Source organism: Penicillium griseofulvum (genome assembly GCF_001561935.1).
Source record: "Penicillium griseofulvum strain PG3 chromosome Unknown contig_80, whole genome shotgun sequence".
Taxonomy (NCBI): domain Eukaryota; kingdom Fungi; phylum Ascomycota; class Eurotiomycetes; order Eurotiales; family Aspergillaceae; genus Penicillium; species Penicillium griseofulvum.
Window position 1 is genome coordinate 3,400,801 of NW_024467471.1, and position 23,825 is coordinate 3,424,625.

General features: G+C 49.6%; 7 protein-coding genes across 7 annotated transcripts; 2 read left to right on the plus strand and 5 right to left on the minus strand.

Annotated features, from left to right (window-relative positions):
• Positions 1-26: 26 nt before the first annotated feature.
• On the minus strand, positions 27-2,177 carry PGRI_022350 (glycoside hydrolase family 2 protein; the record flags this gene model as incomplete). Its single annotated transcript, XM_040789948.1, has 3 exons — positions 27-210; positions 281-697; positions 778-2,177. The coding sequence occupies 3 exons, from the start codon at positions 2,175-2,177 to the stop codon at positions 27-29; spliced, it is 2,001 nt and encodes a 666-aa protein (XP_040646901.1).
• Positions 2,178-2,771: 594 nt separating this feature from the next.
• PGRI_022360 (KH domain protein) lies at positions 2,772-6,087 on the minus strand (the record flags this gene model as incomplete). Its single annotated transcript, XM_040789949.1, has 6 exons — positions 2,772-3,833; positions 3,891-4,255; positions 4,308-4,632; positions 4,687-5,148; positions 5,201-5,482; positions 5,569-6,087. The coding sequence occupies 6 exons, from the start codon at positions 6,085-6,087 to the stop codon at positions 2,772-2,774; spliced, it is 3,015 nt and encodes a 1,004-aa protein (XP_040646902.1).
• A 4,448-nt stretch (positions 6,088-10,535) lies between these two features.
• On the minus strand, positions 10,536-13,082 carry PGRI_022370 (uncharacterized protein; the record flags this gene model as incomplete). Its single annotated transcript, XM_040789950.1, has 1 exon — positions 10,536-13,082. One exon carries the CDS (start codon positions 13,080-13,082, stop codon positions 10,536-10,538), a length of 2,547 nt encoding a protein of 848 aa, XP_040646903.1.
• Positions 13,083-13,496: 414 nt separating this feature from the next.
• Positions 13,497-14,459, plus strand: PGRI_022380 (putative pyrimidine 5'-nucleotidase; the record flags this gene model as incomplete). The annotated part of the gene is made up of 5 exons (XM_040789951.1): positions 13,497-13,565; positions 13,624-13,636; positions 13,706-13,741; positions 13,801-14,226; positions 14,293-14,459. The coding sequence occupies 5 exons, from the start codon at positions 13,497-13,499 to the stop codon at positions 14,457-14,459; spliced, it is 711 nt and encodes a 236-aa protein (XP_040646904.1).
• Positions 14,460-14,798: 339 nt separating this feature from the next.
• Positions 14,799-18,966, plus strand: PGRI_022390 (uncharacterized protein; the record flags this gene model as incomplete). Its single annotated transcript, XM_040789952.1, has 2 exons — positions 14,799-15,227; positions 15,292-18,966. 2 exons carry the CDS (start codon positions 14,799-14,801, stop codon positions 18,964-18,966), a joined length of 4,104 nt encoding a protein of 1,367 aa, XP_040646905.1.
• Positions 18,967-19,535: 569 nt separating this feature from the next.
• On the minus strand, positions 19,536-20,777 carry PGRI_022400 (uncharacterized protein; the record flags this gene model as incomplete). Its single annotated transcript, XM_040789953.1, has 1 exon — positions 19,536-20,777. The coding sequence occupies one exon, from the start codon at positions 20,775-20,777 to the stop codon at positions 19,536-19,538; it is 1,242 nt and encodes a 413-aa protein (XP_040646906.1).
• Positions 20,778-21,558: 781 nt separating this feature from the next.
• On the minus strand, positions 21,559-23,717 carry PGRI_022410 (OSTA/TMEM184 family protein; the record flags this gene model as incomplete). Its single annotated transcript, XM_040789954.1, has 6 exons — positions 21,559-21,685; positions 21,764-22,119; positions 22,173-22,254; positions 22,408-23,198; positions 23,257-23,344; positions 23,617-23,717. 6 exons carry the CDS (start codon positions 23,715-23,717, stop codon positions 21,559-21,561), a joined length of 1,545 nt encoding a protein of 514 aa, XP_040646907.1.
• Positions 23,718-23,825: the final 108 nt, after the last annotated feature.

The window sequence follows — 23,825 nt, forward strand, 5'->3', positions numbered from 1 at the left end:
AAAGCCAGTAATGACTATCCCTGGACCTAACGATGCACAACATGCTTATACTGATCCAGTAGCTTCCTAAATCCCTTCGAGTGATGAGAGGTGAGATGATGATAGTAATGATCCCTTGCAGCATCCATAATCGCCTTCACTTTCTCTGCGGGAACCTTCTCTTTACGATCGTAGGTGTACAGGCCATTCACCTCCTGTTCAATATCACATCTAGACAAGAAACCCCATATTAGCAGAAGTCCCCAGATCCAATGTCAAAGTCAAGAACGATGCAACATACAACTGAGTCCAGACAAGCCCACAAATATGTCCCGGCTTCACAACCGCCATGACCAACTTCTCAAACCGCACCAAGAAGTCCGCCGGGTCACTCGCAGTCGTATATCCCCAGTCCCGCTCTCCGGCAGCAGCTGAGTCCTTAGGCGGCGCGATATTAACCCCGCCGAACTCAGTGCAGATCACTGGTGCACCAGGCGTATGCTGGGCGCCTTTGTCGATGATCAAGGAGCCTGAGTACCCCGAGTAGATCGGTTTAGTAAAAATCTCATGCCCACCTTTCGGTTCAAGGATCCCTGGCATGCTGGCACATGCTGCGCCCAGCTCGGCTGAATCGCTATAGTCGTGGAAGGTCGTTAGGTCTGTTTTGACGTGCTCCCAGCCGCAATTGTCGTTGATTGGTCTGCTAGGGTCGAGGTCCCTGTGATTTTGTGTTAGCAGGTTCATCAATTTCATCTTAGCAGCGAAAACACATTGTAAATGCCACCGGGTCGTCCATACTTGGTCAAATAGTACAGAGCGCGAACATGATTGCGCTGCTCGATATTGTCCTTCAAGGCAGATACGCCCCACGACTCATTAAGTGGCGTCCAGGTGATCAGCGATGGGTGGTTGATATCCCTCTTCACGGCTTCGGTCCACTCGCTGGTAAACCGTTCTATATAGTCAGAGTCGAACTCGTAGGCATTTGCCATCTCGCCCCAAACGAGGAATCCCATCCGGTCCGCCCAGTAGTAGAAGCGTGGATCTTCGACTTTCTGGTGCTTGCGACATCCATTGAACCCGAGTTTCTGCGCCAGCTCGATGTCTGTCTTCAAAGCCTCCGAAGAAGGAGGCGTCATACCTGTTTCGGGCCAGTATCCCTGGTCCAGGAATAGCATCTGGAAATACGGCTTTCCATTCAGCCGGAAAGTTCCATCACCGGTTTGCCAGGATAGACTGCGCATGCCAGTCGTAGTCTGGACTTCATCAACAACACCGCCTGCTCCATCAAACAGCCGAAGCGTAATATCATAAAGAACAGGATGCTCCGGAGCCCAGAGTGCAACATCCCGACTCCAGGCTCCATCAACACCAAAGAGAGCCGGGTTCGCTGCCTTCAACTTCGCCACCGCAGCTTCAGGAACCTTCATACTCAAATCAAGCGCAACATAAGTTTTATCCCGCGGTAGCTCACCGTTACCTTTCGCAACACTCAGTCCCGCAAGCGATACCTCAACCTCAACCTTCGCCGCACTTCCAACCCGACGTCCGGAAACATGAACCTTCGCATGAAGCAGGCCGTTCTCGATATCATCAGAACGAAGCACTGTCCCTCCACTCCCACATAGCAACCGCATAGCCGGAACGCTCTCCAACCACACAGAGAGCCAGATACCCCCACTAGGCGTGTAGAAGATATTCTCCGGAACAGGGCCCCAGAACTGCTTTCCACGCGGCTGAGTCAAGTCATAGGGTGAGTCTCTAACGCGGAGAGTGAGACGAGCTTCTGTAGCGCCGTCGGCCAGGGCATCCGAGATATCTATATCGAATGGCACATGGCCGCCACGGTGTCCGCCAACAAACACACCGTCGACCCAGACAGAGCACTCGTAATCAACAGCGCCGAAGCGGAGGAGGAGTCTATTTCCCTTCTGCTTTTCGTCGGCTGTGCGGATGTCTGTGATGCGTCGCTCGTACCACATTACCTCGTGTGCTTCAATGAGGTTTACCCCCGAAGCTGGGGTTTGGAAGGCATATGGGACTTTTATCTGGTGGGAGGGTTTTCCTTCCAGGCTGGTTTTGTGCCATTTGGAGCTTAGGCCTTCGTCTTTGTCGTCGAAGGTGAAGGTCCAGGGGCCGTCTAGAATGTTCCAGTTTAGAGGGACACGTTGGAAGTCTGGACGGGGATAGGATGTCATTCTGGGTGTGATGGGGGTTTAACTGTGTGATTCAATGGGGAGTTTACAGTCTCTTAATATAAATTGAGGGAGGAGTAGCGGTGTCAACCCCGCGTCTAACGTCACTTGCCGCGGGGTGCATACCGAGATGAAGCCATGTATATGAGGGGTCCAAGTCTATGTGAGAACTATCAGGCTCGAGGTATTCAGAACAACTTAGATTGGAGAATATCTTCTAATGGCAAAATCTCATTGATGATTGGGGATATCAAAAGAGTAAAAACATCAACATAAAAGACCCAACTTATCGGAAAACTCCTCTGAAGTTGATGCCAGGATCAATTCAGACTATCCAAACCCTTTCCTCCGAATGCGCAAATAAATAAATAAAAAAAGACAAAGAGGCAGGAGTACGACTCCCTGCTCTATCACAGATCTTGGATATCTCGTTTTCTTTTCTTGACGCCTTCATTGCTTGCGTTCCGTGGTATCAATCAACAGACCAACAAAAAGACAACCGAAAAAAAACACGCTGGGAATGAATAACAAAAAAAACAAACACAAAAACAACTCAATCAAAAAAAGGGTATACTGCTGCAAATGGATATTTTGGTTTTAACGCGGTGGCCCAATTGGGGCCGGGTATCCAGAAGTAGAATTGGAAGTACTAGGACGACCACTATCAAAAGAGGTGCGCGGGTCATGCTTTGGTGTCATGTCACCCGGCGCAGTGCCGAAGGGAAACTTAGCGTCGAAGCGCGTGGGCCAGCCATTGCTGGTACTGCTCTTGTGGCTGTGCGAGCTCCCGAGGACGGGCAAGTCGTCCTCCGGGAGATTCACGCCAGAGTCATTCCATGGGTTGCGGTAGCCGCTGTCGCGCGACTCCATGGAGACGAGTGAGGCCTTAGAAGCGTTGCTTGAGGCATGTTTGAAGAACGATCCCGGGGAGGCGGAGTGGTTCTTGCGGCCGATGAACGAGGAGAAGGACGAGATGCTTCCGGGCTTGCGGAGGCGCTCGAATATCGAGCCTCGTTCGCTGCTCTCATCAGAGAAGTTCGGCCGGGTGGGCGAGTCTGTCGAGAGAGGTGCTGGGGCATGCTGCAGTAGCTTCGAGTCGAAGAAAGGCAAGGACTCTTCGAATGAGTCGGATTTCGGGCGCGGGATAGCACCCTTGACGGTGTTCGCGTCGAGTCCATGCGCAACCAGGCGGGAGATCAGGAAGTCAATTGCGTCCTTCAATCCTCCAGCGTTGTTGCGCGTGTATCCGAGGACAACACGGTCTTCAGGCCCGGGAGTAGGTGACGAGGAGCCTTCCTCGCGTGTCGTAGGTAGATCGGTACCGACGTCAACGTTGATATCGACCTCGTATTGTTCTTTAAGTTTAGTCCGGACATCGGCGAGGAAATCGGAGCACTTGAAGTAGTCCTGGAGTTCGGCCGAGCTCTGGAAGTGCAGCTCGTGGCTCTCTGGCACCATGCCAAGCAATGCGTCGACCGCTTGGGGGACCTGGTACTCAGGGCCGGAGATGGTGACAACATCACTGGCAAGTTCAGTGCTTGGGAACTCGATTTTGCAGTTCCATTTCTTCTCCAGCTCTTCGATCTCAGTCATACGGGCCAATAGCTCACGATGATATAGGCGGTTGATAACGACTCTCTCGGCCACATATTCGGCATCCTGTAAATTGTAAGCTGCTATTATAAGATTAAAACAGTGGGCACCGTAAGCACTTACAACTTTCTCAACCATGTCCATAATTTCTTGCTTGACAAGGTCCAGACTCTGAGCATTGCGAGCAGGGGTCCGACAGATCACGTTGTCAACCTTGATATCGTCATCCTCCTTGCCCATGCCACCGCGGTCCATAGCATTGGAGAACTTCACGAAGACAGAGTACTTCTTCATGATGCGCTGGATATGCTGCCCACCGATTCCGATGATCCGTTTGTGATACTGGTCAGGCACATGGAACGAGATCGATGCAGGCATCTCCTGCTCGACCAAGTCCAGGCCATTCTTGGTCGACTCATACTGGTTGCCGCACACGTCGATATAGAAGTTGTACTCGTTGAAACCATCGAAGATGATCTGGACATTGCCTGAGTGCGAGTCAGCATCTCATGTCATAGATAGATATCCGGTAAAACTCACTCTGCCCCATGATCTTGTTGATCTTTCCGTTCTTCTTGCCGCTCACAAACTCTTTATGCTCGTTAGCTAGCTCAATCTTCACACGCATCTGATATTGGCTTCGCATCACGAAAGGAATCTGGTTGATGACTGTCATGGCAGCCTTGACTGCATCGTCGGAACCGTTGATTGTGAAAGTCAGATTGTCAAAGCTGACCTCCGCTTCTGAGTTGGTGCAGATATCGGATAACATGGAGCGAATATCGGCAGTTGATGGAGCACGGAGACCACCCTGGGCGGGGTCGGGCATGATGATCCACCACGAGGCGCTGTAGAATTGACCAGCCTATACATTCAAAAGTTAGCAGAGCATTCCGCCAAAAGGTCACAAGCGACATACCAGAGCCATAATTTCCCGAACCGTCCGCTCAACGTGCAACACCTCGGTTCCTTGAATCCGAACAAGGCCGCGTTGGCTACCTAGCTGCGGGAAAAGAACATAAGACCCGTTCATTTCCATTACCTTCCGGACCTTATCCAAACGATCGAGTAAGATGTTATCGATCTTGCTCGAGCTGACCACCACATCCTTGACAAAGATCTTTACTCCCATCACAAGTTCTCGCAGCTTCTGCTTGGCGCGAGCAATCTGCTCCGCCGTCTCACCGGTAATATAAACCTCATCCTCGCTTCGGCGGTTCGCACCGGGGGGTATATAGCCGAAAATTTGGGGGAAAGGCGGAGGGAAGTAAATGGCGGTGCCTGTAGCAGCCTCGATGAGCTTGATGTTCTTGCGGGTACGACCACAGACCAAGGTGTGCATAGTCGAATCCAACTTAATGGCGTCCACATGGCGTTTGAGCTAGTCTCCAGTTAGCTTGCCGGCCTCAGTACACACGCACACAAAGACGTACTATTTGGTCAATCATGATCAAAACCCGAGTTTTGGCATGCTCCGAGCTCTCTAAATCGCCGTAAATGGCAACCCGGAAACGCTGGTCCAAGCCATTGTCCGACGCATATCCATAGGACGAAACTACCGCACTATCCGCATCATGGAGCTTCGGGGTCAGCAGGAAAATGTCAGCCCCGGTGTAGGCGGCCAAAGTGTCCAGATGCTCGAGGACGCTAGCTCTAATTCCTTTCGGTGATCCATCTATAATCAGATGCATATCCACATCGACGGTCGCACATCGCTATTGAAAGGTTCAATGTTAGCAAGGGATGTCTGTGGACCTGAAAATCCTGCTATTGCCGGAACCAAAAAAATTCGTCCACGTACCAGCATGATCGGGGTTTCGTTCAAGATTCTCGCCCGCATTTTCCGCGCCATCTCCCCATCACCTGTGACACAGACGTTGGTCACCAAGCCGTTCGGCCGACGTTGTAGCGAGGGCACAGCTTTGGCCTCGGATGTCGTAAGCGTAGCTTCCACACGTCCTCCTTTCTCTTCTGTGATCTTCCGACATAGCCTCTGCAAACCCTCAACATTGTTTGTGTGGACGGGAAGCTGGTGCACCGATGTGCCCTCTGGTGTGCCTTCCGGAAAAGTCCAGCGCTGGAGAGCGCCGGGACTGGCGTGGAGCACATCCTCGACATCTGGACCGGCTAGGGTTGACGAGAATGGAACGTTGAATGACAGATTGACTGTAGGATCGATACTAGTCGGCGGTGTCATGGGCGGCGCACCGTGTGGTCGGCGAAAAGCCATGTCGGTGTGAGGTCTCGACATCCCGAAAGTCGGCGTCATTCGTTCCCAACCATGACGGGCTTGGCCCGTGAAGTTGGATATCTTGTGCATGACTTAGAGAAATCTCTAACCCCTTGAGCGAGTCGAGGGGATAGAGAGAGAAAGAGTGGATGGATTGGGTTTGGGGGGGGTGGGAAGGAATCAGGCCGTTCTCGACAGGGATGGGAATGACCTGTGTGGGCGTTTCGACCCGGGAATGGTGGAAACGAAGATCGATGGGGCCAACCAACGCAAATCTCTAATATGAGAGAAGAAAAGCCAAATAAGATCAAAATAAATATATATATATATAAAAAGATGTATATATATCTTAGAAATAAAAAAATATAGAGAAAGGAAAACAAAAGAAGAAAAATCAAATGTCGTCAGTCCTTTGCGGGTCTTCTAGGTCTACTTGATTTTGCAGTTTTGGTTTATATATATTTCTTGACATCTTTACGGAGATATTTAGCTATTAAAAAAAGGATTCAAAGGTCTTACGGTTCAAGGTCTGTTTAAGACCTTTTTCCCAAATCCACATTGCCCTTCAAGAATGCAGGATCTTGAATGTCCATTTGCAAGGGTCTTCTTGGCAAATAGAATCTATCCAATATTGGATTAGTACCCAATACAGATATCTCAGATATCTCATTTCATATAAAGTACCTAGCAACCTTGAATATCTCAAGTTTTGGAAATTGTGTCTCATACCCTTATCACGTGCGTATGTGAAAGTGATGAGATGCAATGGACCACCTCTGCGCCCTCTCTCAAGGTTGTGTGGATTCACTTGGCTTTAGTCCAGGCGCTTCGGGATCCGATTCATTCCGTACCGTACCTAGCATACACAGGTTGGTCCTTTCATAGGCTCCGGGATAGAGAACCCTGTATGCCGCCGTATCTCAGCCCACTGGCCCAGAAGCGGTGATAGGACGCCCATCGCTGCGACCGGCTGGGCCGGGCGTTGGGATTGAGGGGTCAAGGTCAGGTATGTGGATGCTAAGGTTGATCATACCGATAGTGTTGGATTCTGATTTCTGATTTCTGCTGACATGTCGAGACTCCATGGGCACCCGGGGACAACCTGTTGTGCTTCCGATACAATACACTGTAATTGTAAATTGTATGCACGAAAACAATGTACTATGTATGCAATCGGGAATTAGGATTGCCTAGCTGCCCAGGTGGGATAACTTCCCCTCCAAATAGTCGACGTCATCTTCTCGTATAAGCGGTAGTGGGTCATTTCTTCAGCTCAACAAGGACTCGACAATTCCGACTGGACCGTTGATTTTGAAAATCAGACTGCAGGGGGCGTCCCCCAGTTTCAAAGTGAGAGGGGACTCATCACATCCTGTTTTAGCTTGTAGAGCTTCATTTCAATGAGAACCTGAGTGAAACCGTCATTTGTATAAAATATAACTATAAGTTTGAATTCTTTTTTTTTTCCTTAGACTCTTCTCAAACAAAGAAAGTTAGGAAATTCAAACTTACAAAGTACGGACGGCAGAAATCATCCACTTGACTGCCAGGATATATAACATCACAACGGTGTAAATGTGACAGATGCTATAGTAGGAATTTTGATTACAAGCCTTTTCGATTGGAGTAACTCTATGGGTCGATTAGGCGGATCGACCGTTACAGGTCGATCATTACATACTTACGTTGTACGTCGAACATAACGGTAAACGGGTTGGCAACTATATTAGCCGTCAACTATGTTTCAAAACAATTGCGCGTCAAGCGTTATAGTGTCCAAACGGATCTTCCTAGTATGGTAGAAGCACTGGTCTAGGTTGTATACCGATCACGTGCAATATAGTGATCAAACACCGGCTATTAATAGCGATAACTTCAATTCAAACCGGAAATCCAAAAAACTTCCCCATAAGGATAACTGCATAAGAGCGAGGTATCATTGCGCCACAAATCTTTCAACTTGCTATAGACACAATTCATGCCCTGTTTGTGGTTGCTCAACCCTGCGGGTGAATGGAAATATATCAATTGCCTCGGGAATATACCTAGGCTCTCGAGCACCACGTGGAACCGCAGATTGTCTGAATTACATGGCAAATTGTGCCCAAGAACGTTCTGGTGTCTACTGTCGAAGGTGGTGATTCAGGTCGCCTTTTCCAAACAAATTGGTAGTCTCAAGATATATATATTGATACTATGAGCACCACAACCCAAGATAGTAGGCTATGCTCAAGCCTGTCAAGGCACAGAGGCCAGCATGGAGAATCTAATTGGAATGGTAACACTATAAGAAGGAATTTAAGTTGTCAGCCCGCTTATTGCCTCAGCTATTATTTTCGAAGGCCGTTGATATCCGAATGCTATCACAACAATCTATAACGAATAACCTAATTCACTATGTAGTATAAATCCATACTGCAGTTTGCTGCCATGTTAGAATATATAGAATCTCTTAGATGAGCTAAATTTTTAAAATTTTTTGTCTTAAAGTTTAGAGAATAGCCGTGACAGTGCTGTGTGTATATAAACTGTCCGTAGTGGGCAAACAAAGCGAGAGCTTTCTAACGCCTACCCAGTTTGTCTCTTGCTCTGTTTACCTGCGACCCATCTCATCTTCCAGCTTACCTTTCCTTAAGCACTCTACATCCTTCCTCGTCAACTAACCATCTCCCCATCCTTGTCCATTAGTGGCCCAATAACAGTCAAGGCCGAAAGCCCTGATACCTTTAAAAGACATCACATTGGGATGTTACATACGTATACCCTGTGGTAAGTTGACCCCTATGCCTGGTCTCTTTTGGATACAATTCTTGTCTGTCCCATGATTCCTTGCAGATGATGATGGAAGCGAAGGCTGAGCTACAATGACGAACAAATTGTCACTCTGATGCGAGATATGAATGGCTAAAAATTCAGGATGTGCCTGACATCTACCGGACTAAACAATCCCGATTAAGCAGTCACAATTGCTAACCTGGTCCGTTTACTTTGACAGTTTTCCGTTCATCCATAACCTGGTCCCTTGGAAGCTTGAGGCAAGTTTTCATCGAAGCCAGTGAGAAATCTCGATATCGACCCGAAACACAAGATGATGGGGATCAACTCCTATGGCCCCCCTAGATCTCCTCCATCCATTCATTCCTATGAAATGCGATCTCCCTTTCCCACTAGCAACCTTCGGCCCTGATCAGATGTTGCACAACATGGACCCCAAAATGGACCTAATTATTCTTATGCCATGCTGACAAGCGATGATCAAACACCCGTGGACGATAAACCAAATTACTCTATGCAATCTACTCAGGTAACATGTCGTACAAGATCACCTGATACAAGTTGTCGCTAACCAAGTTGCCTTACCACTATCATAAGGAAAGAATCACTAGCTGACCATGGAAAGACTATATTTAGGTGTCTCTGATCGACCTAGCATAGGCTAGAGCTTGCAACCTTGTGTCTCGCGTGTCTCTTTGCTTGAATAAATCGAGCACGTCGTCCCTCGGCAACTATGATTATGGTTAGCACCTCAGACATTTCATTTTCGAGATAGTTATACTCCATTGCTTTACTTGCACATGATGAAATATTTACCTTCTTTGAAACATTTATGTGAACAACTACCTCATTCTGATCCAAGTGAAAGCAGTCAAGGCCATATCTTGCTTTTTACCTTGAAGTTGATGGGATAATTTACCGACTTTGATCGAATATGTTAGGCTGATAGAAGAATCACACAGGTCGAATACCCCACAAAGTGTTTGAACTCTCTCAATCTTGAATGGAGAGAGGTCCTTGAGTGGTGAGTTGAAACTCGTTGTTTTACCTGCGATTTGATATGATTCCATGCACCAACTTCCTGCCCTCCGGGAATGCTTGATTCAGAATTCTCAAATGATGATATAAGGCGTAGTCTGACATGATACTCATAATGTTGAAAATATCTGGCCATCTGACGTGAAATGAATACAAGTCCCGGAGGCCAAACTACCTGTGCTATTTCCTAGCGTGGGTTCCCTTTATTTGTACACGACGGACTGACAATTGATTTGCAGGTAAAAGAATGATACCGCAATTTTGATATGGAGAACTCATATTGATACCTGGGCTCTGGTATGACTCCTATATATCAACTTTCAATTTCTCCAAGACACTTTTGTTAGGCTGAAACCTTGCAAATGATGCCTCCAGCAGTGATTCCTGAAACATGGTCAACAGGAAAGAATGTTTGAGGAGGTTTCGGGGCATGACTGCTACCAATATTTTCGACGAGGACAAGTACTAACGAGATAGCGAGATCTTCCAATGATGTATCACGGGGATGTTGAGCTGATTCAATTGTGATCAACATCAATCGATGATCATTTCTTGTACGAATCTATCAACAAAAGGTTACTTGCTATGAAGTAAGATAATTGTTTTAGAACCTTGCACTTTTGTATTGCCTAAGGTATGTATGAATCGCTTGAATAGTACAAAGTACATTAGATACAGTCATGATATGATGTGCAGATCAAAGAAAAAATCAGCGCGACACGACACTAGTAACGCTGTGACCCCCGCTGAATGGTATCATTTGCACTATCCAGTGCGATGCGATCTCCATCTTCGCCTTCACCTTCATAGTACCGTCGATCCCGAATGTAGTACGGTCTCTCAACGTATTCCCCGACTTGTCTATCCTCCATGAAGATACTGGGCTCGCGGCCTGGCCCAGTTGGTCTCACGCTCCCAACTCGCTGAATAACCTCATGTGAGTCTTCATATCGAGGCTGTGGAGGACGAACACTGGCTGTTCGAATTATTCTCTCCTGGGGAACTCCACGCTCATCAACATAGACTGCATGCCGAGGAATGTACTCCGCTACTTGTACACTGCTGCTGCGTGAGTAAGGTTCATGGCCTTCCAAAGGAGCAGCGTAGCCTTGTCTCTCATGGGCTGCTACGGGACGAGCATATTCTGACGTCACTCGCCTGTAGACTGGCTGGGGCGGGGGCATTTCCTGCACGTAGTGTCGTTCACCGTAGGGGTCTTGCACAACCGAGGGTGCACGAACACTACCCGCGTGGTGATGCACTCTCTCATCGTAAACATCCTTTGGCATCTGAGAGATAGGCCGGAGCGGGGGTGGGGGCGGAGCCATCGGCTGCAGTCTTGGTGCCTGTAGCAACTCGTAATACTGAGTGCCATGCTCATCAACCACGATACGACGTTGAGGGGGTGCCATCATCCGTGCCGGCGGTGCCTCTTCGTAATAAGTCTCCCGGTACGTTGGAGGTGGCATGTCATCCGCAGCAATGTAACGATGCTGTGTGTAAGGAGGGGCTTCTTCGTAGTACCTTGGCCGCTCCTGAACCGGGCGTTCCACAACGTATGATGCCGCGCGAACTGGGCGTGGATGGGCCTCAATGTACTCACGAGCATAGTCTGATTGCCGAGCATACTGTGAGCTCGCAACTCGCCGAAGATCGGCTTCCTCCCGAATTGGTCGCCTGACACTCATACGAGATATTGTGCGCTGGGGACCGGCGTCTGGTTGGGGCCCATGGTACGGGTCAATCTCGTAAACTGGCTCTCGCACTGGTGGCCCCCGACTTTCGTATACTGGGGCGTACTGGGGGGAGGCGATATCAATGTAGATGGGGCGTTCTGCAGGGTTTCGGCCGCGAACAACAGTATGATCGTCGGCGAATGGTGGCGGTGAAACAGGCTCCTCTTTGATGAACGCCTCGGCAGGTTCTGCATTTTGTGTCCTGCGTGAGACTGGACGGGACCCTTCATCGCCTTCGCGCAGCCTCCTCCGTTTCCGGGACATCACTTGGAAGACCGGTGAATGGGGGCTGCCACGAGCAGAATCAGGTTCCAAATATACCTGATCAGGACCATGCTCAGTTCGTTCATCCCGAATTTGCTGGACAGAGGGAACCTTGGAAATGGCCAGAGGTGACACCCGAGATGGCCGGGGAGCTGCCGGTGATGTGATATGGTTTTGAACTACCTTCACGCTTGCGGGAGAGGGGGGCTTGCGGATATCCCTGGTTCGGTCGGTGTGTCTGACATCTTGCCTAGATTTTCTTCCCGCACCACTTCCTACCCCATGGGGATATTCACGAGGATCTGCTGGCGGCGCCGCTGGAGCAGGAGGGGAATATTCGGGTTCGTCCACAGTCTCGAATTGATGCGAATCGCGGAAGCGGCTGACGGGAGCCTCTGCCTTATGGTAGCGGGCCTGCTTCTGAGAATGGGAGTGACGCTGGTCAGCAACATGGTAAGCATCTGACATTTCCTGATCGGATCCAGGACGGTTGAGAGCTTCAAGTCGCTGCAACTCATCTGCGTAGTGGGTTACAGGAACAGGCGCGGCAGGTCCTGTGGGGGCAAGTATAGCCACGGGTGATGACTTTTGTTGTCCGCCAGTTTGGGGAGGCGAGTCAGGAGCTCTACTGGAGTAAAATGAATTGTCGTCGAAGTCACTGGGCGGACCACCAGCACCACTGGCCTCAGACGCATCGCTCAGCGAGACTGGTTTCACTGCCTCAAGAGCTTGTTTGAAAACTTCCGAGACGTCAAAGTCAGGCTTCGTGTCTTGAACCGCAGGCCTCTGTTTGGTCTCTTGTTTCTTCAGCTCCACTTGATCACGCAGCACTCTTTCCAATCTCTGCCTTTGTAACTGTAGTTCTGCCCTGATTAGGTCATCTGACTTGGTCAAGAAGATTGGATCGATCTCGGACGTAGGTTTTGAAGCTACACGGGCGGGTTGTGCAGCAGGCAAGGCGTTTCTGGCCGAGGCACTTTGCGAACTACTGTAAGGCTGTTTTGTGGTCGCAGCCACAGGCTCACTCGCTAATACAGCTTTCGGGGAAGGGTTTTTAGGTAAATGAGTTCGAAGAGGGACATTTTGGTTATTTTTCCCAGACTTGCGCACCAGGTGCTGGGGAACATTGAGACGGGGATGAGTGCCCGAGAAGACTTGCTCATTGATGGCTAAGATTTTTTCGTACTCTCGGACCTCATCATCCGGTGTAAGGGCTGAAATAGCCATGGGACCTGCTGGAAGGTGAGTTGTTGGCCCATGAGTTGCGGCCATGGTCCTAGGGAAAGCTAGGGGAAGGGAAGGGATCGGTGAAGCTAAAACAAGATGAGAGAGACTGGAAGTAGAGCTGATTGCCAACGCGTATTACACACGTTAAATACCCACTCAGTCCAATCTACGATTGAGAAAGGCTCTGAGAGTTGGAAGGTAGAGCAACTGAAGTGGTTTTTTAAAAGTCCACCCTACTGGCCGTTTGGGCGCTAGATCTGATTAGGTAAGGTCACGGGTGTGCGCTGGACATCGGGAAAGTGAAGAAGAGTGAAAAGGAAGCTGACCTTACTTTGATCTTCCCTTTGATCTATGCATCGATCATTTGCGTTATCTTCCTGCCGGCTTATTAGACCTGTTGTGACTTTGTCTAGACTTACACCTGCTTATCTACCTTTGCGATTTCACAATACAAGATCGATGGCGACCAACGGCGCCAACGGGGTCAATGACTCACGGCCAATCTTTTTCTTTGATATTGACAACTGTGTAAGTTGAGAGATCCTAAAGTTGGAATTCGGTTACTAATTACTATGTGTTCCTACAGCTCTACTCCAAAGGTTGGTGATGTTGATTTTCGCTCTTTCTGAGCTATCTGAGCTACTACTGACAAACATACCTCCGCGCAGCTTGCAACATCCACGATGAGATGCAGACATTGATCAGTGGGTGAAACCAGTACAATATGCTGGAATATACAACTAACACAGTACACTTTTACTAGATAAATTTTTTGTGAAGCATCTCGACCTTAACTCTGAAGATGCCCATATGCTGCACCAGAAATACTACAAGGAATATGGACTAGCCATTGAAGGCCTTACCCGCCACCACAAGATCGACCCGCTTGCGTTCAATCGTGAGGTTGATGATGCTCTACCTCTTGACAATATCCTCAAGCCTGATCCCAAGCTGCGCAAACTGTTGGAGAACCTGGACACAACAAAGGTGAAGCCGTGGCTACTCACGAACGCTTATATCAACCACGCAAACCGTGTGGTGAAGTTGCTTGGTATCGAGGATCTGTTCGAAGGTATTACTTATTGTGACTATGGAAATGTGCCCTTGATTTGCAAACCTAGTCAGGATATGTATGACAAAGCGGAGAAGGAAGCCGGTGCTCCCAGCACGGATCAGTGCTATTTTGTTGGTATGTCATTCTCCGTTGCACGACTATGACCGTTTATACTCTTTTATTCTAATGCTGCTGAACTAGATGACTCCCACTTGAACTGTGTACATGCGCATGCCCGGGGATGGACTACCGTTCACCTCGCCGAACCGGGTTTCCCCACACCACACAAGCCGGCTTCGAAGTACACGATCTCTAGCCTTGAAGAGCTTCAGGTGCTTTTCCCCCACGTGTTCAAACAGAAACCGTGAAAAGGTGGTTCTTAGATATGGACATGACCATGAGACTCTTTGTTTATTCCCTCTAGACTTTTGGTTTACGACTATGAACGTTTATGACTATGGGCCCTACATATATATATCCAAATACACCGTTCGAGCCTGCTATAATGATACAATAAAGAATCATTTAGCATTCCATCAATCCGTGCAGTGATCTACATCATAAATTAGAAGTTTCTGCCTCAGGCAGTGAATAATCACTTGACGCGCTCCGCTGGACTCAGGAGTTGCCGTGTTTCCGTTCTCTCGACAACCAGAACATCTCAGTTATCGCTCAAGAGCTCATTGTAGCTCTTGAATCTATTCAGCATGTCTGGCCAAGCCTTATCTGTAGGCACGGTGATTGAGCTACCCGATGGACGACAAGCAACAGTGCGCTTCATTGGCACCACTCACTTTGCGGACGGGCAGTGGATAGGCCTCGAGTTAGATGAGGCCACTGGAAAAAATGATGGTGCAGTCCAAGGAGAACGGTATTTTGACTGCGACCCAGGATATGGCATGTTTGTCCGCCCAACAGTGGTTGGCAAGATTGTCCAGCCCCAGCCGGAGAGTAAACAAGCCACCAAGCCGGCTACTGGTGTCGCAGGTAGCAAAATGCAGCCTAAACCCGGGATCTCCGCTGGTATGCGGAAGCAAACCGGACTGCCTCCTACATCAGTCAGGCGCCAGAGTACCAATGCAGCCTCCACTCCTACTCCGGCGCCGAAGGGTGTGGTCGCTCGATCGTCTCTCCGAGTATGTAATGTCCTACAATGGCATTTCCTCCTATTATGCTAACCTGGAACTCCACGTTCTTTAGTCGCCGACCAAGTCCCCAACAAAACAGCTCGCAACAACTGCAAGTCAAGCAACTCGCCCACCCATCGGCAGTACTTCCCGCACATCTACAGTGGCGTCTAATCGACCTCGACTAGCTCCCAGCACCAGAAGCTCCCTGGGTCCTTCCCCAACACAATCTGCAGCATCTAGAGGCTCGCGACCCTCGGTGTCTGGACCAGCCGCCCGAACCTCAAGACCGGCCTCCCAAAGTACTGTTGCTTCATCAACCGCAGGATTGACAAAGCGCCCTTCATTACGGCAGATTAGCAACACAAAAGCATCCGATGGAGGAGATACGGGAATGAGTGGGCGATCTGGAGATCCGACCGATACGGAGTCGCCTGACACTGAAGGGGAGAGTGCACAAGATGGAGTCACTGCGTCGAAGGCCTCTCGACAGTCGATGACTGCTACACGCCCAGCAGCCTCGCGTCCTGGGGCCTCGCTATCTGCATCTCAACGCCAAGCGCAGAGCAGTGCAGTTAATCGCGAGCTCGAAGAACTCAATGCCAAGCTCAAAGTTATGGAAAAGAAAAGAGCGGACGACAAGGAGAAATTGAAGACCCTCGAGCAACTCCAGGCTGAACGTGATAAATTTGAAACGATCATCCAAAAACTGCAAGCCAAGTATCAGCCGCAGCAACTGGAAGTCACCGAGTTGCGCAAAAAGCTGAAAGAACTTGAGACGCGTTCTGACGACGTGGAACGGATGCAGGCAGAGCATGAATCGCTCATGGAAATGGCTACTCTTGACCGCGAAATGGCAGAAGAGACAGCGGAAGCATTCAAGCACGAATGTTCAGCGCTACGATCAAAGTTGGACGAGCTGAATTTGGAGGTGGAGGTCCTCCGAGAGGAGAATGAAGAATACAGCCAGGAAATCACCCCCGAAGACAGAACCACTCATGGATGGCTGCAGATGGAGAAAACTAATGAACGTCTCCGCGAGGCGCTCATTCGTCTGAGAGATATGACACAGCAGCAGGAGGCTGATCTCAGGGCCCAGATTAAAGAATTGGAGGAGGACCTCGAAGAGTACGCTGCTGTCAAGTCTGATTACGAGGCCGCAAAGGAGAGAATCTTGGTGGCTGAGGCCAATGTCGATGATCTCAAGCAGCAGCTGGAAACAGCACTGGGTGCTGAAGAAATGATTGAAGAATTAGCAGACAAAAACATGCGCTATCAAGACGAGATTAATGAGCTGAAAGCTGCCATCGAAGATTTGGAATCTCTTAAAGAGATTAGTGATGAGATGGAGTACACCCACATTGAAACTGAGAAGCAACTCCAAGAAGAACTTGAGTACCGAGAGGGTTTATTCAGCGACCAATGCCGAAAAATCACACAACAGGACGAAGTTATCGAAGATCTTGAATACACATTAACCCGCTTCAGGGATTTGGTGACAACCCTGCAGTGTGACTTGGATGATATGCGCACAACCAAACAAATTTCAGAGGCAGAGACCACCGAAACTGCAATGCGCCACCGTCAGATGCAGGATTTGAACATGAAACTACAGGCCAATCAATCGAAGGCCCTGACCAAATCTATCGATCTCGAACTGAATCGTATGGAGTCTGAGGAAAATGCGCAGCACCTCTCAATGATCAAACTCTATCTTCCGGAGTACTTTGAAAGCGAAAGGAATTCCATCCAAGCATTACTTCGATTCAAACGTGTCGGATTCAAAGCCAACGTTATGAGCAGCACTCTACAAGAAAAGGGTTCTGAGCACTCAGTAGTCTCCAACGAAGAACTTTTTCAAGCCCATGTGGTTTTGGAGCACCTTATGTGGATCTCGAATGTGTGTGATCGATTCGTGAACTATATCACAGCTTGCTCGCCCGAGGAATTTGGTAGCATCAAGGTCGCACTGTTCGAAATGGAGCCAGTTGAGCGCATGTTGAACTTCTGGATCGAGCCTATGAAGAAGGACGAAGTGAATCTTGCAAAGCTTGCAGTGGAATTGCAGCGGTCTATCGCTCTCCTCGCCCACCTTGCTGAAACCCTTCTTCCTTCCAACTTGGAGATGTTTGCCGATGAACTGTGTATGCGGGCCCATTTATCCCAATTGTACATTGAGCATTCAGCCGGTGCAATCTCACGCGTTAAGCTCATTATCGGTTCTAAAATGGCTGCAGCGGGAGAGAGCGACGAGGAAAACTTGCTTGCTCTGAACAAACTGGACGCTTTTACCCCACAGGCCCGTGGATACAAGGTCGCGATGGGCAAGGTCAGCCGGTCGCTTGATGATCTACGTTCAAGGTCGCTTGCACTTCCGAAAGAGGCCGACGAACCCTTCAAGAAGATCGAAACTGAAACCAGACAACTCTCAGAGCTTGCTCGAAAACTCGGCGAAAACCTTGTGATCCTCACGAGTGATGAAGGTCGCACGGAGCCATTCGGCCCGGCAGAGATTCTAGACTGCATGTCCCAAGCTGCGGTATCTTTTGCCTCGTCCGAAACCCCCGATGAAAGCAACGACCCTGTTTCATTGCTCTTTACCAGATTGCGGGAGGTAGGCGATCAGTTTGAGGAGCTTGATTCTATCTCGTCAGATCTATCTCACACAACCGAGTTTGAGAGAGCTGCATTCCCATGGGTTGCCCGTGCCGCAGAATTAAAATCCAACAAAATGACATCCCCTGATGCTGACGAGGAGATCCGCCAGTTGAGAAATGAAATTCACGAGGCATCGGCCGCGCTTGGGGTCAAGGACAATACCCTTGAGGAGCAGGGCCTAAAGATTGAGCACCTTGAATCTAGGATGCGAGAGGCAAATAAGAAGGCTGCCATGGTCAAAGATCTCGAAGCCAAGATCGAGGAAATTCAGACAGCAGGGAGTGAACTCGAAAAAATTGTCGAGCAACAAAAGAAGGAGCTTCGGACAGCCGAATCAGAACGAGACGAGGTTATGGCTCGTCTTGAGCGAATGAAGCGCATGTCTGGAACCGCAGGCCTGACAGCCACGGGTAACGGCGCTGTCATTGCTAGTGAGGCATCTCTGGCTGCCATGGACGAGAATGAGTCTCTTCGCGCGGAGGTGGAAAGCCTCCAAGCAGCCGTGCGTTTCCTGCGTGAGGAAAACCGCCGTTCGAACATCCTCGACCCATACTCTGTCCAGCGATCTACTGATATGCACGCCTGGCTTGATGCGCCGCTCACGCGTGCTAAACCAACCCCCGAACAAGAGAAGATCCAACGCACTGCTCTCGAAAGTCGGGACGTCATGACCCATCTCCTCAAACTGACAAAGGAGTCCCGCGTCACCGATCTGAAATCCACGATGGCTGCTCCCACGAGTGACGACAATGACAACGCCGGCCGCACTGCCTGGCGCCCGTCCAAGACTCGCCTCCGTTACCAGGTACTGCAGCAGCGTGAAAACTTCGAACACTGGGCCGAATGGCGCGATGAAATTGTCAATCACGAACGTGAACAGGACCGCCTGCTCGCTGCCAAGCAGGAACGTGCAATGCGTGATCGCGTCTCCAGACATGCTCACAAGGCGTCTGTCGAATTCCCCCAGGGCTTAGGTCATGGCATGATGGGTCGTGCCTGGCAGATCTTGGGCATGCAAAAACACCGCAAAGCGGGTTCCATAAGTACACCTGCTCCGGATGATGATGTAGAGATAGTGACCGCGGACTGAAGCTTGGATTTCGTTTTATGAAAGCCAGCACATCGATATTTCGCGTTTGTACATGACATTCATCCTGTGATTTTTTTAACTTGTACCCTATTTTGTCTTTCCAGCAGCTACCTTGTCCTTTTCGAGATACCCTACAGTGATAGTTAGCGTCAGACTTTGTGTACAATCAACTTATGTATATTCCAGATGGGTCAGATATCACGACCAAATACCATGTGTATCAACCTGGACCTTGAACTCTGAGTTTGTGTTGTATGAATGCTATTCTCCCTACTAGAATACTTCTTAGAATAACCTGGCTATTAAAGGTCCCATGTAGTCATATCGAGACTGTATTCATTATTACTTCCTAGGTAAGCCAGGTGAATCCCCTCATAAAAAAGTACTAACCAACCAGAATCGAAATGGGGGTATTCCAACGCGCAGACAAAAAAATAGAGCCGAAAAGTAAACACCCAGCAAATATCCAACCAAGACCAAAACCAAACAGTCCTCAATCGACGAGAGGAGGAAATAGACTGAGTAACTCATTATCAAAATCATAGAAAGGGTAAACGTGTCGTTAGAACTCAAAACGCCAACCCAATACTGGACTCGTGGTACCTCATATGTCCATTATCGTGATACGGGGAGAATTTATGGTGCTGTTGCTGGCCCTCAAAGATGGTCGGGTAACAGACACCAGCGTCAGCAACCTTTTCTGCAGAAGATGAGGGGACCTGGAATGAGGTACGAGGAGTGATGGCAGTAGAGAAGGCACTAGAGATAGAGCTATTGTTCCGTACTCGGGCACCGCCAGTGATGGTCGTGGTAGTCGATGCGACTGTGGTGCCGCTCAGCGTGCGGGTTCGCTCCCAATTAAACTCGTTATCCCCGGGCAAAGAGGCCTGCTTCGGGGGCGTAGATGGCTTGGTGGGTGTAGGGAACATCCATTGGTTTACGCGGTTGGAAAGTGAGGAGCGGGCTGAATCGATTGTGTCCCGGTTCTGTGGGAGTGGAATGGAGGGACGGCGTAGAGATGAGATTTGTGATGGCATTGTGCGCAAGCTAGCTGACGAAGGACTGCCCTTGGAAATCGTCGAATACTTGGATGAGGATGTATCCGGTGATTCTATGCTCTTGAATGTAGGTGTATTCCGAGGCACGGTTTCCCAGGGTTGGCCTATGCTTGCATCGATGGGCCATGGGGTGTTCAGCGTAAGCTGGTTCCCCTCCGACTTTGATCTGTTATGGATTGGAGATGTTGCCTGGGCTTCTGGCAGAGTGGTCTCGGTGGGAGTGATTGTCGAGAAATGCGGAACTAGAGCACTAGTGATGCGAACAGGCTCTTTTACGAGCGAAGGTTCCATGTTCCCAAGTGATCGGCGTTTCTGGGACCCGACTGGCTTACGCGAGACTACAAATGCCTTTTGGCCATATCGATCTCGAACGCCGGTCGAAGTGGTCAGGGCACGCGGAGGCACCGGTAGCGGCTTGCGCTCGGTGCTCTCGTTTAGCTGGAAGCCTTCAAATGAAGGTAGGTCTGACAATCGATTGCCTGATCGATGAATGCGAAGGTCCAATGGTTGATAGGTTGGTGGCGGAGGTACATGGTATGACTGAGACGGGTGATCGTGGAAAGATTGCACTCTGCGAAAGTCTGAAGGTGCGCCAATCTTCAATGGGGTGGTTGAAGTTCGTTTCAAGGTCATGCTTGCCCGGTTAGAGGCTCGCGAGGCCAAGTTCCGACTGTCGTTAAACCATGATGACAGTGAGTTCCGATGTTGATGGATACTTGGACTAGGGAGGTCATCGTATACCACCAACTTCATGGGTGGGACCAGGTGTGGTTGAGTGTGGCATACTTGCATCTCCCGTTTAACGCCTGCGATATGTATTAGAGGATCACCTCTGGAGTATTGACGTAGTCGAACACATACCGTTCTCGGCTTGTCTAGGTTGACAGCCATCCTCGCCCGGTAGACATGTCAGGCATGATCGTATCCAACCAGTGAATAACGACCCCGCCTTCTCCAAAGCCAGCATGATGGCGACCAGCGCAAAAAATCAATCCATCGCCTTGAAGGGAATGGCAAGAGAGAAGGGGAAGGGACAAACCTGTAGCACAGGCAATCAGCCCCTCAGACGGGATGGGAACATCCTATAAGCCAGGGCAAATGTGAGCGATTTGCCTAATTCGTCTGGGCACACACCGTTATGGGCACCAATGAACAGGGGCTAGGCCTAGTCGAGAAATACATCCTGACGCCAGCGCATTTAGCCCCATTGATCGTCGGTTACGGAGCTGATTGAAGCATTGCTATTCGTTGGTGCCCAAGTGGTCACATCTGTGCTTATTCGTTCAAGCTATACCCTGTCAAGCCTGTCAGGTACTTTTTTGTGTGATGAGAAAGTTGGGCGCTTACAGAGATTGGAAGGAGAATATTTAGAATTTTCTTGGAGTTTCATAATGTCTTACAGTCTTCTGTTTCGGTTTGAAGAATATATACAGAACACAGAAATGTATCAGACAGAAAATGAAAAAAATGAGTAAATAAGATAGATTATCATGGCCCAGGATTTATCAAGTGACAGGGTACGCTGTGGGACGTGCTATTTACCCCATACGTTGTCCTGCTCTAAGCCGTCGTAGGCCCATTTGGGCCGATCATCGTCATGGTTAGACTCTGGCTGTGTCGAATTGGCTTCCTCCTCCTCGATTGGCTCTCCGGACGGTCTTCTGGAAATTGGAACAAGCGTTAATAACTCTGCTCTCACGCCTCTAGGGCTGCTACCGTCCGATGATTTGGGAACTTACTCGAATCGGCGAGGTTCAGGTTCAGCCCAGGCAGTGCCATATTCTCTCTGAATCTGAGCTCGATCTTCTTCCTCGGCCTCCGTATTCTCCACAACAAGGTCAACCAGCTGGCTGCGCTGTGTACCGCTGGAACTAGTGGAGCTGATGTTTCGCTGCAAGGGACCGGGAGTCGCCGAGCTCGGGCCAGGCTTATTGGAATTCGGCTTGGGACTTTGACGGCTCACAGCATCTGATGCGCGACTTTTCCTGTGCCTACGGGCCTTTTTGACATCTGCCCCTCGGCTCGAATCTTGATTTCTTCGCGTGGGTGGTAGCCGTTGGTCTCTTGGCACCTCGTTGGCGGTAATCACCGGGTACTATGCACGGTCAGCATCGCAATCACAACGAACACCTTGCACCAGTAACTTACATTCCAATCTCCAAATTCCAGTGCACGAGCATTGAGGAATAGTCGCTCGTCCTCGTCGTCCATTGCGGTTTCATCGATTTCACTATAAGATCGGAATCTTTCTCTCGAGGTCTGACTGGCACGTGGACTTCTGGGGACGCGCTCACTGGGTTCACCACCCAATAATAGAGGCGTTCGGCTGTTGGCTTCACCTGGTCTGGGAATCCAATATTTTGCCTTACCTCCACGCTCATACCTCATGCCGTCCATTACTCGCTTGACCCGTGAGCCCGACTCCTCATGCGGGATGATATTATCACCAGAGTCAAAGAGCCTATACCCGTAATTTTTACCTCGAATAGTGAGTTTGGTGTCTTCAACCAAATCTCGCACGCCAAATGCGTCGCGCAGCGCATATTTTACGGGCATGCGTGCAGCTGAGATAGTCGGGTCCGCGTAGTCGTGCCACGAAAATGCATACCAGTGAGCCATAGCGAAGAATGGCATCTCAAAACAAATAAGACTGTCCTGAATGGCCGCCGCGAGGTTGTCGGGGGTGTACCCAGCAACATTACCAAGCGCCCCCAGCCACTGCAGGATCGATAAGAAAAAACCTTGCCAATATGAGGCAAAAATAATGAGTTTTATGCAGAGGAATTTGGGAATAGGGCGGAATGGCATGAGATCGTCATGTAGACACACCCAGAACATGGCAAGAGAGTAGAGACTGATCGTGACGCTGACATTATATATGATACCTGTCCAGAGGTATCCAGAGCTCAGTCCAATATAGCCCTCTTGGTATGTGTCGGTTGCCTTCATTATGATGGAGGCGAGGGCCAGAATTGGCTTCAACCAAGCATACTGCAGGATACCACGCTTGACAGCGAGGAATGTGTGGGGATCGGAGACGTCAATCTTTGGGAGGAAGTGATTGAGAGGCCAGGCATGGGAAATAGGAGGACGGCCGTGGGCCATGATAATCACGGCCCGCTCGCCGCCGAGGAAGTTGATGAGGAGCTGGAAGAAGGTATAGATGGTGAATGCCTGCCAAGGTCATGCATTAATACAGCCCTATCCCAAAATCGGACAGGGCGCCACGTACCTCGTAGATATCGCGAACAGGATCCAGAAATTGAGCCGCCGTTAGCGATATGATGCTCGTCCATGATGATACTGCGTAAATCGGGACCCTAAGCTCAATCAGCACTGCTCTTTATCCCCGCCCCCTGACCTGATGCTGGAGCCAATACTCACATCAACAATATGCGCACCACGTAGCGTTGGAGCAAGGGTTTCCGGTAATTTTTGCTATATATATGGTGAGCTGTGGTTCGAGAACTGGGACGGTATTAGCTCGTACGCTTGAAACCATATGGACCTGCGGTTCGAGACAACATGTTAGCTCGAGGGTCTACAGCGATCGCACCCATTAACTGAGATACACGGGGTAGACTAGACTCACACAAAAGACAAGAGCGAGGAAACCAAAGCCGAGACGCCTGTGACAATGATAATTGCGCGTGCCAGGCTGGAGCCTGTTCCTCCGCCAGCTGCGATCGTCATGATTGCTGAAAACTAGGGACAAGTACGGTTTGGGAACCGCTTTTTGCCTGCGGAGATAATCCAGCTCATTCCGCGGAGTCGATAGAGGGGCAAAACATGTTGGTCAAG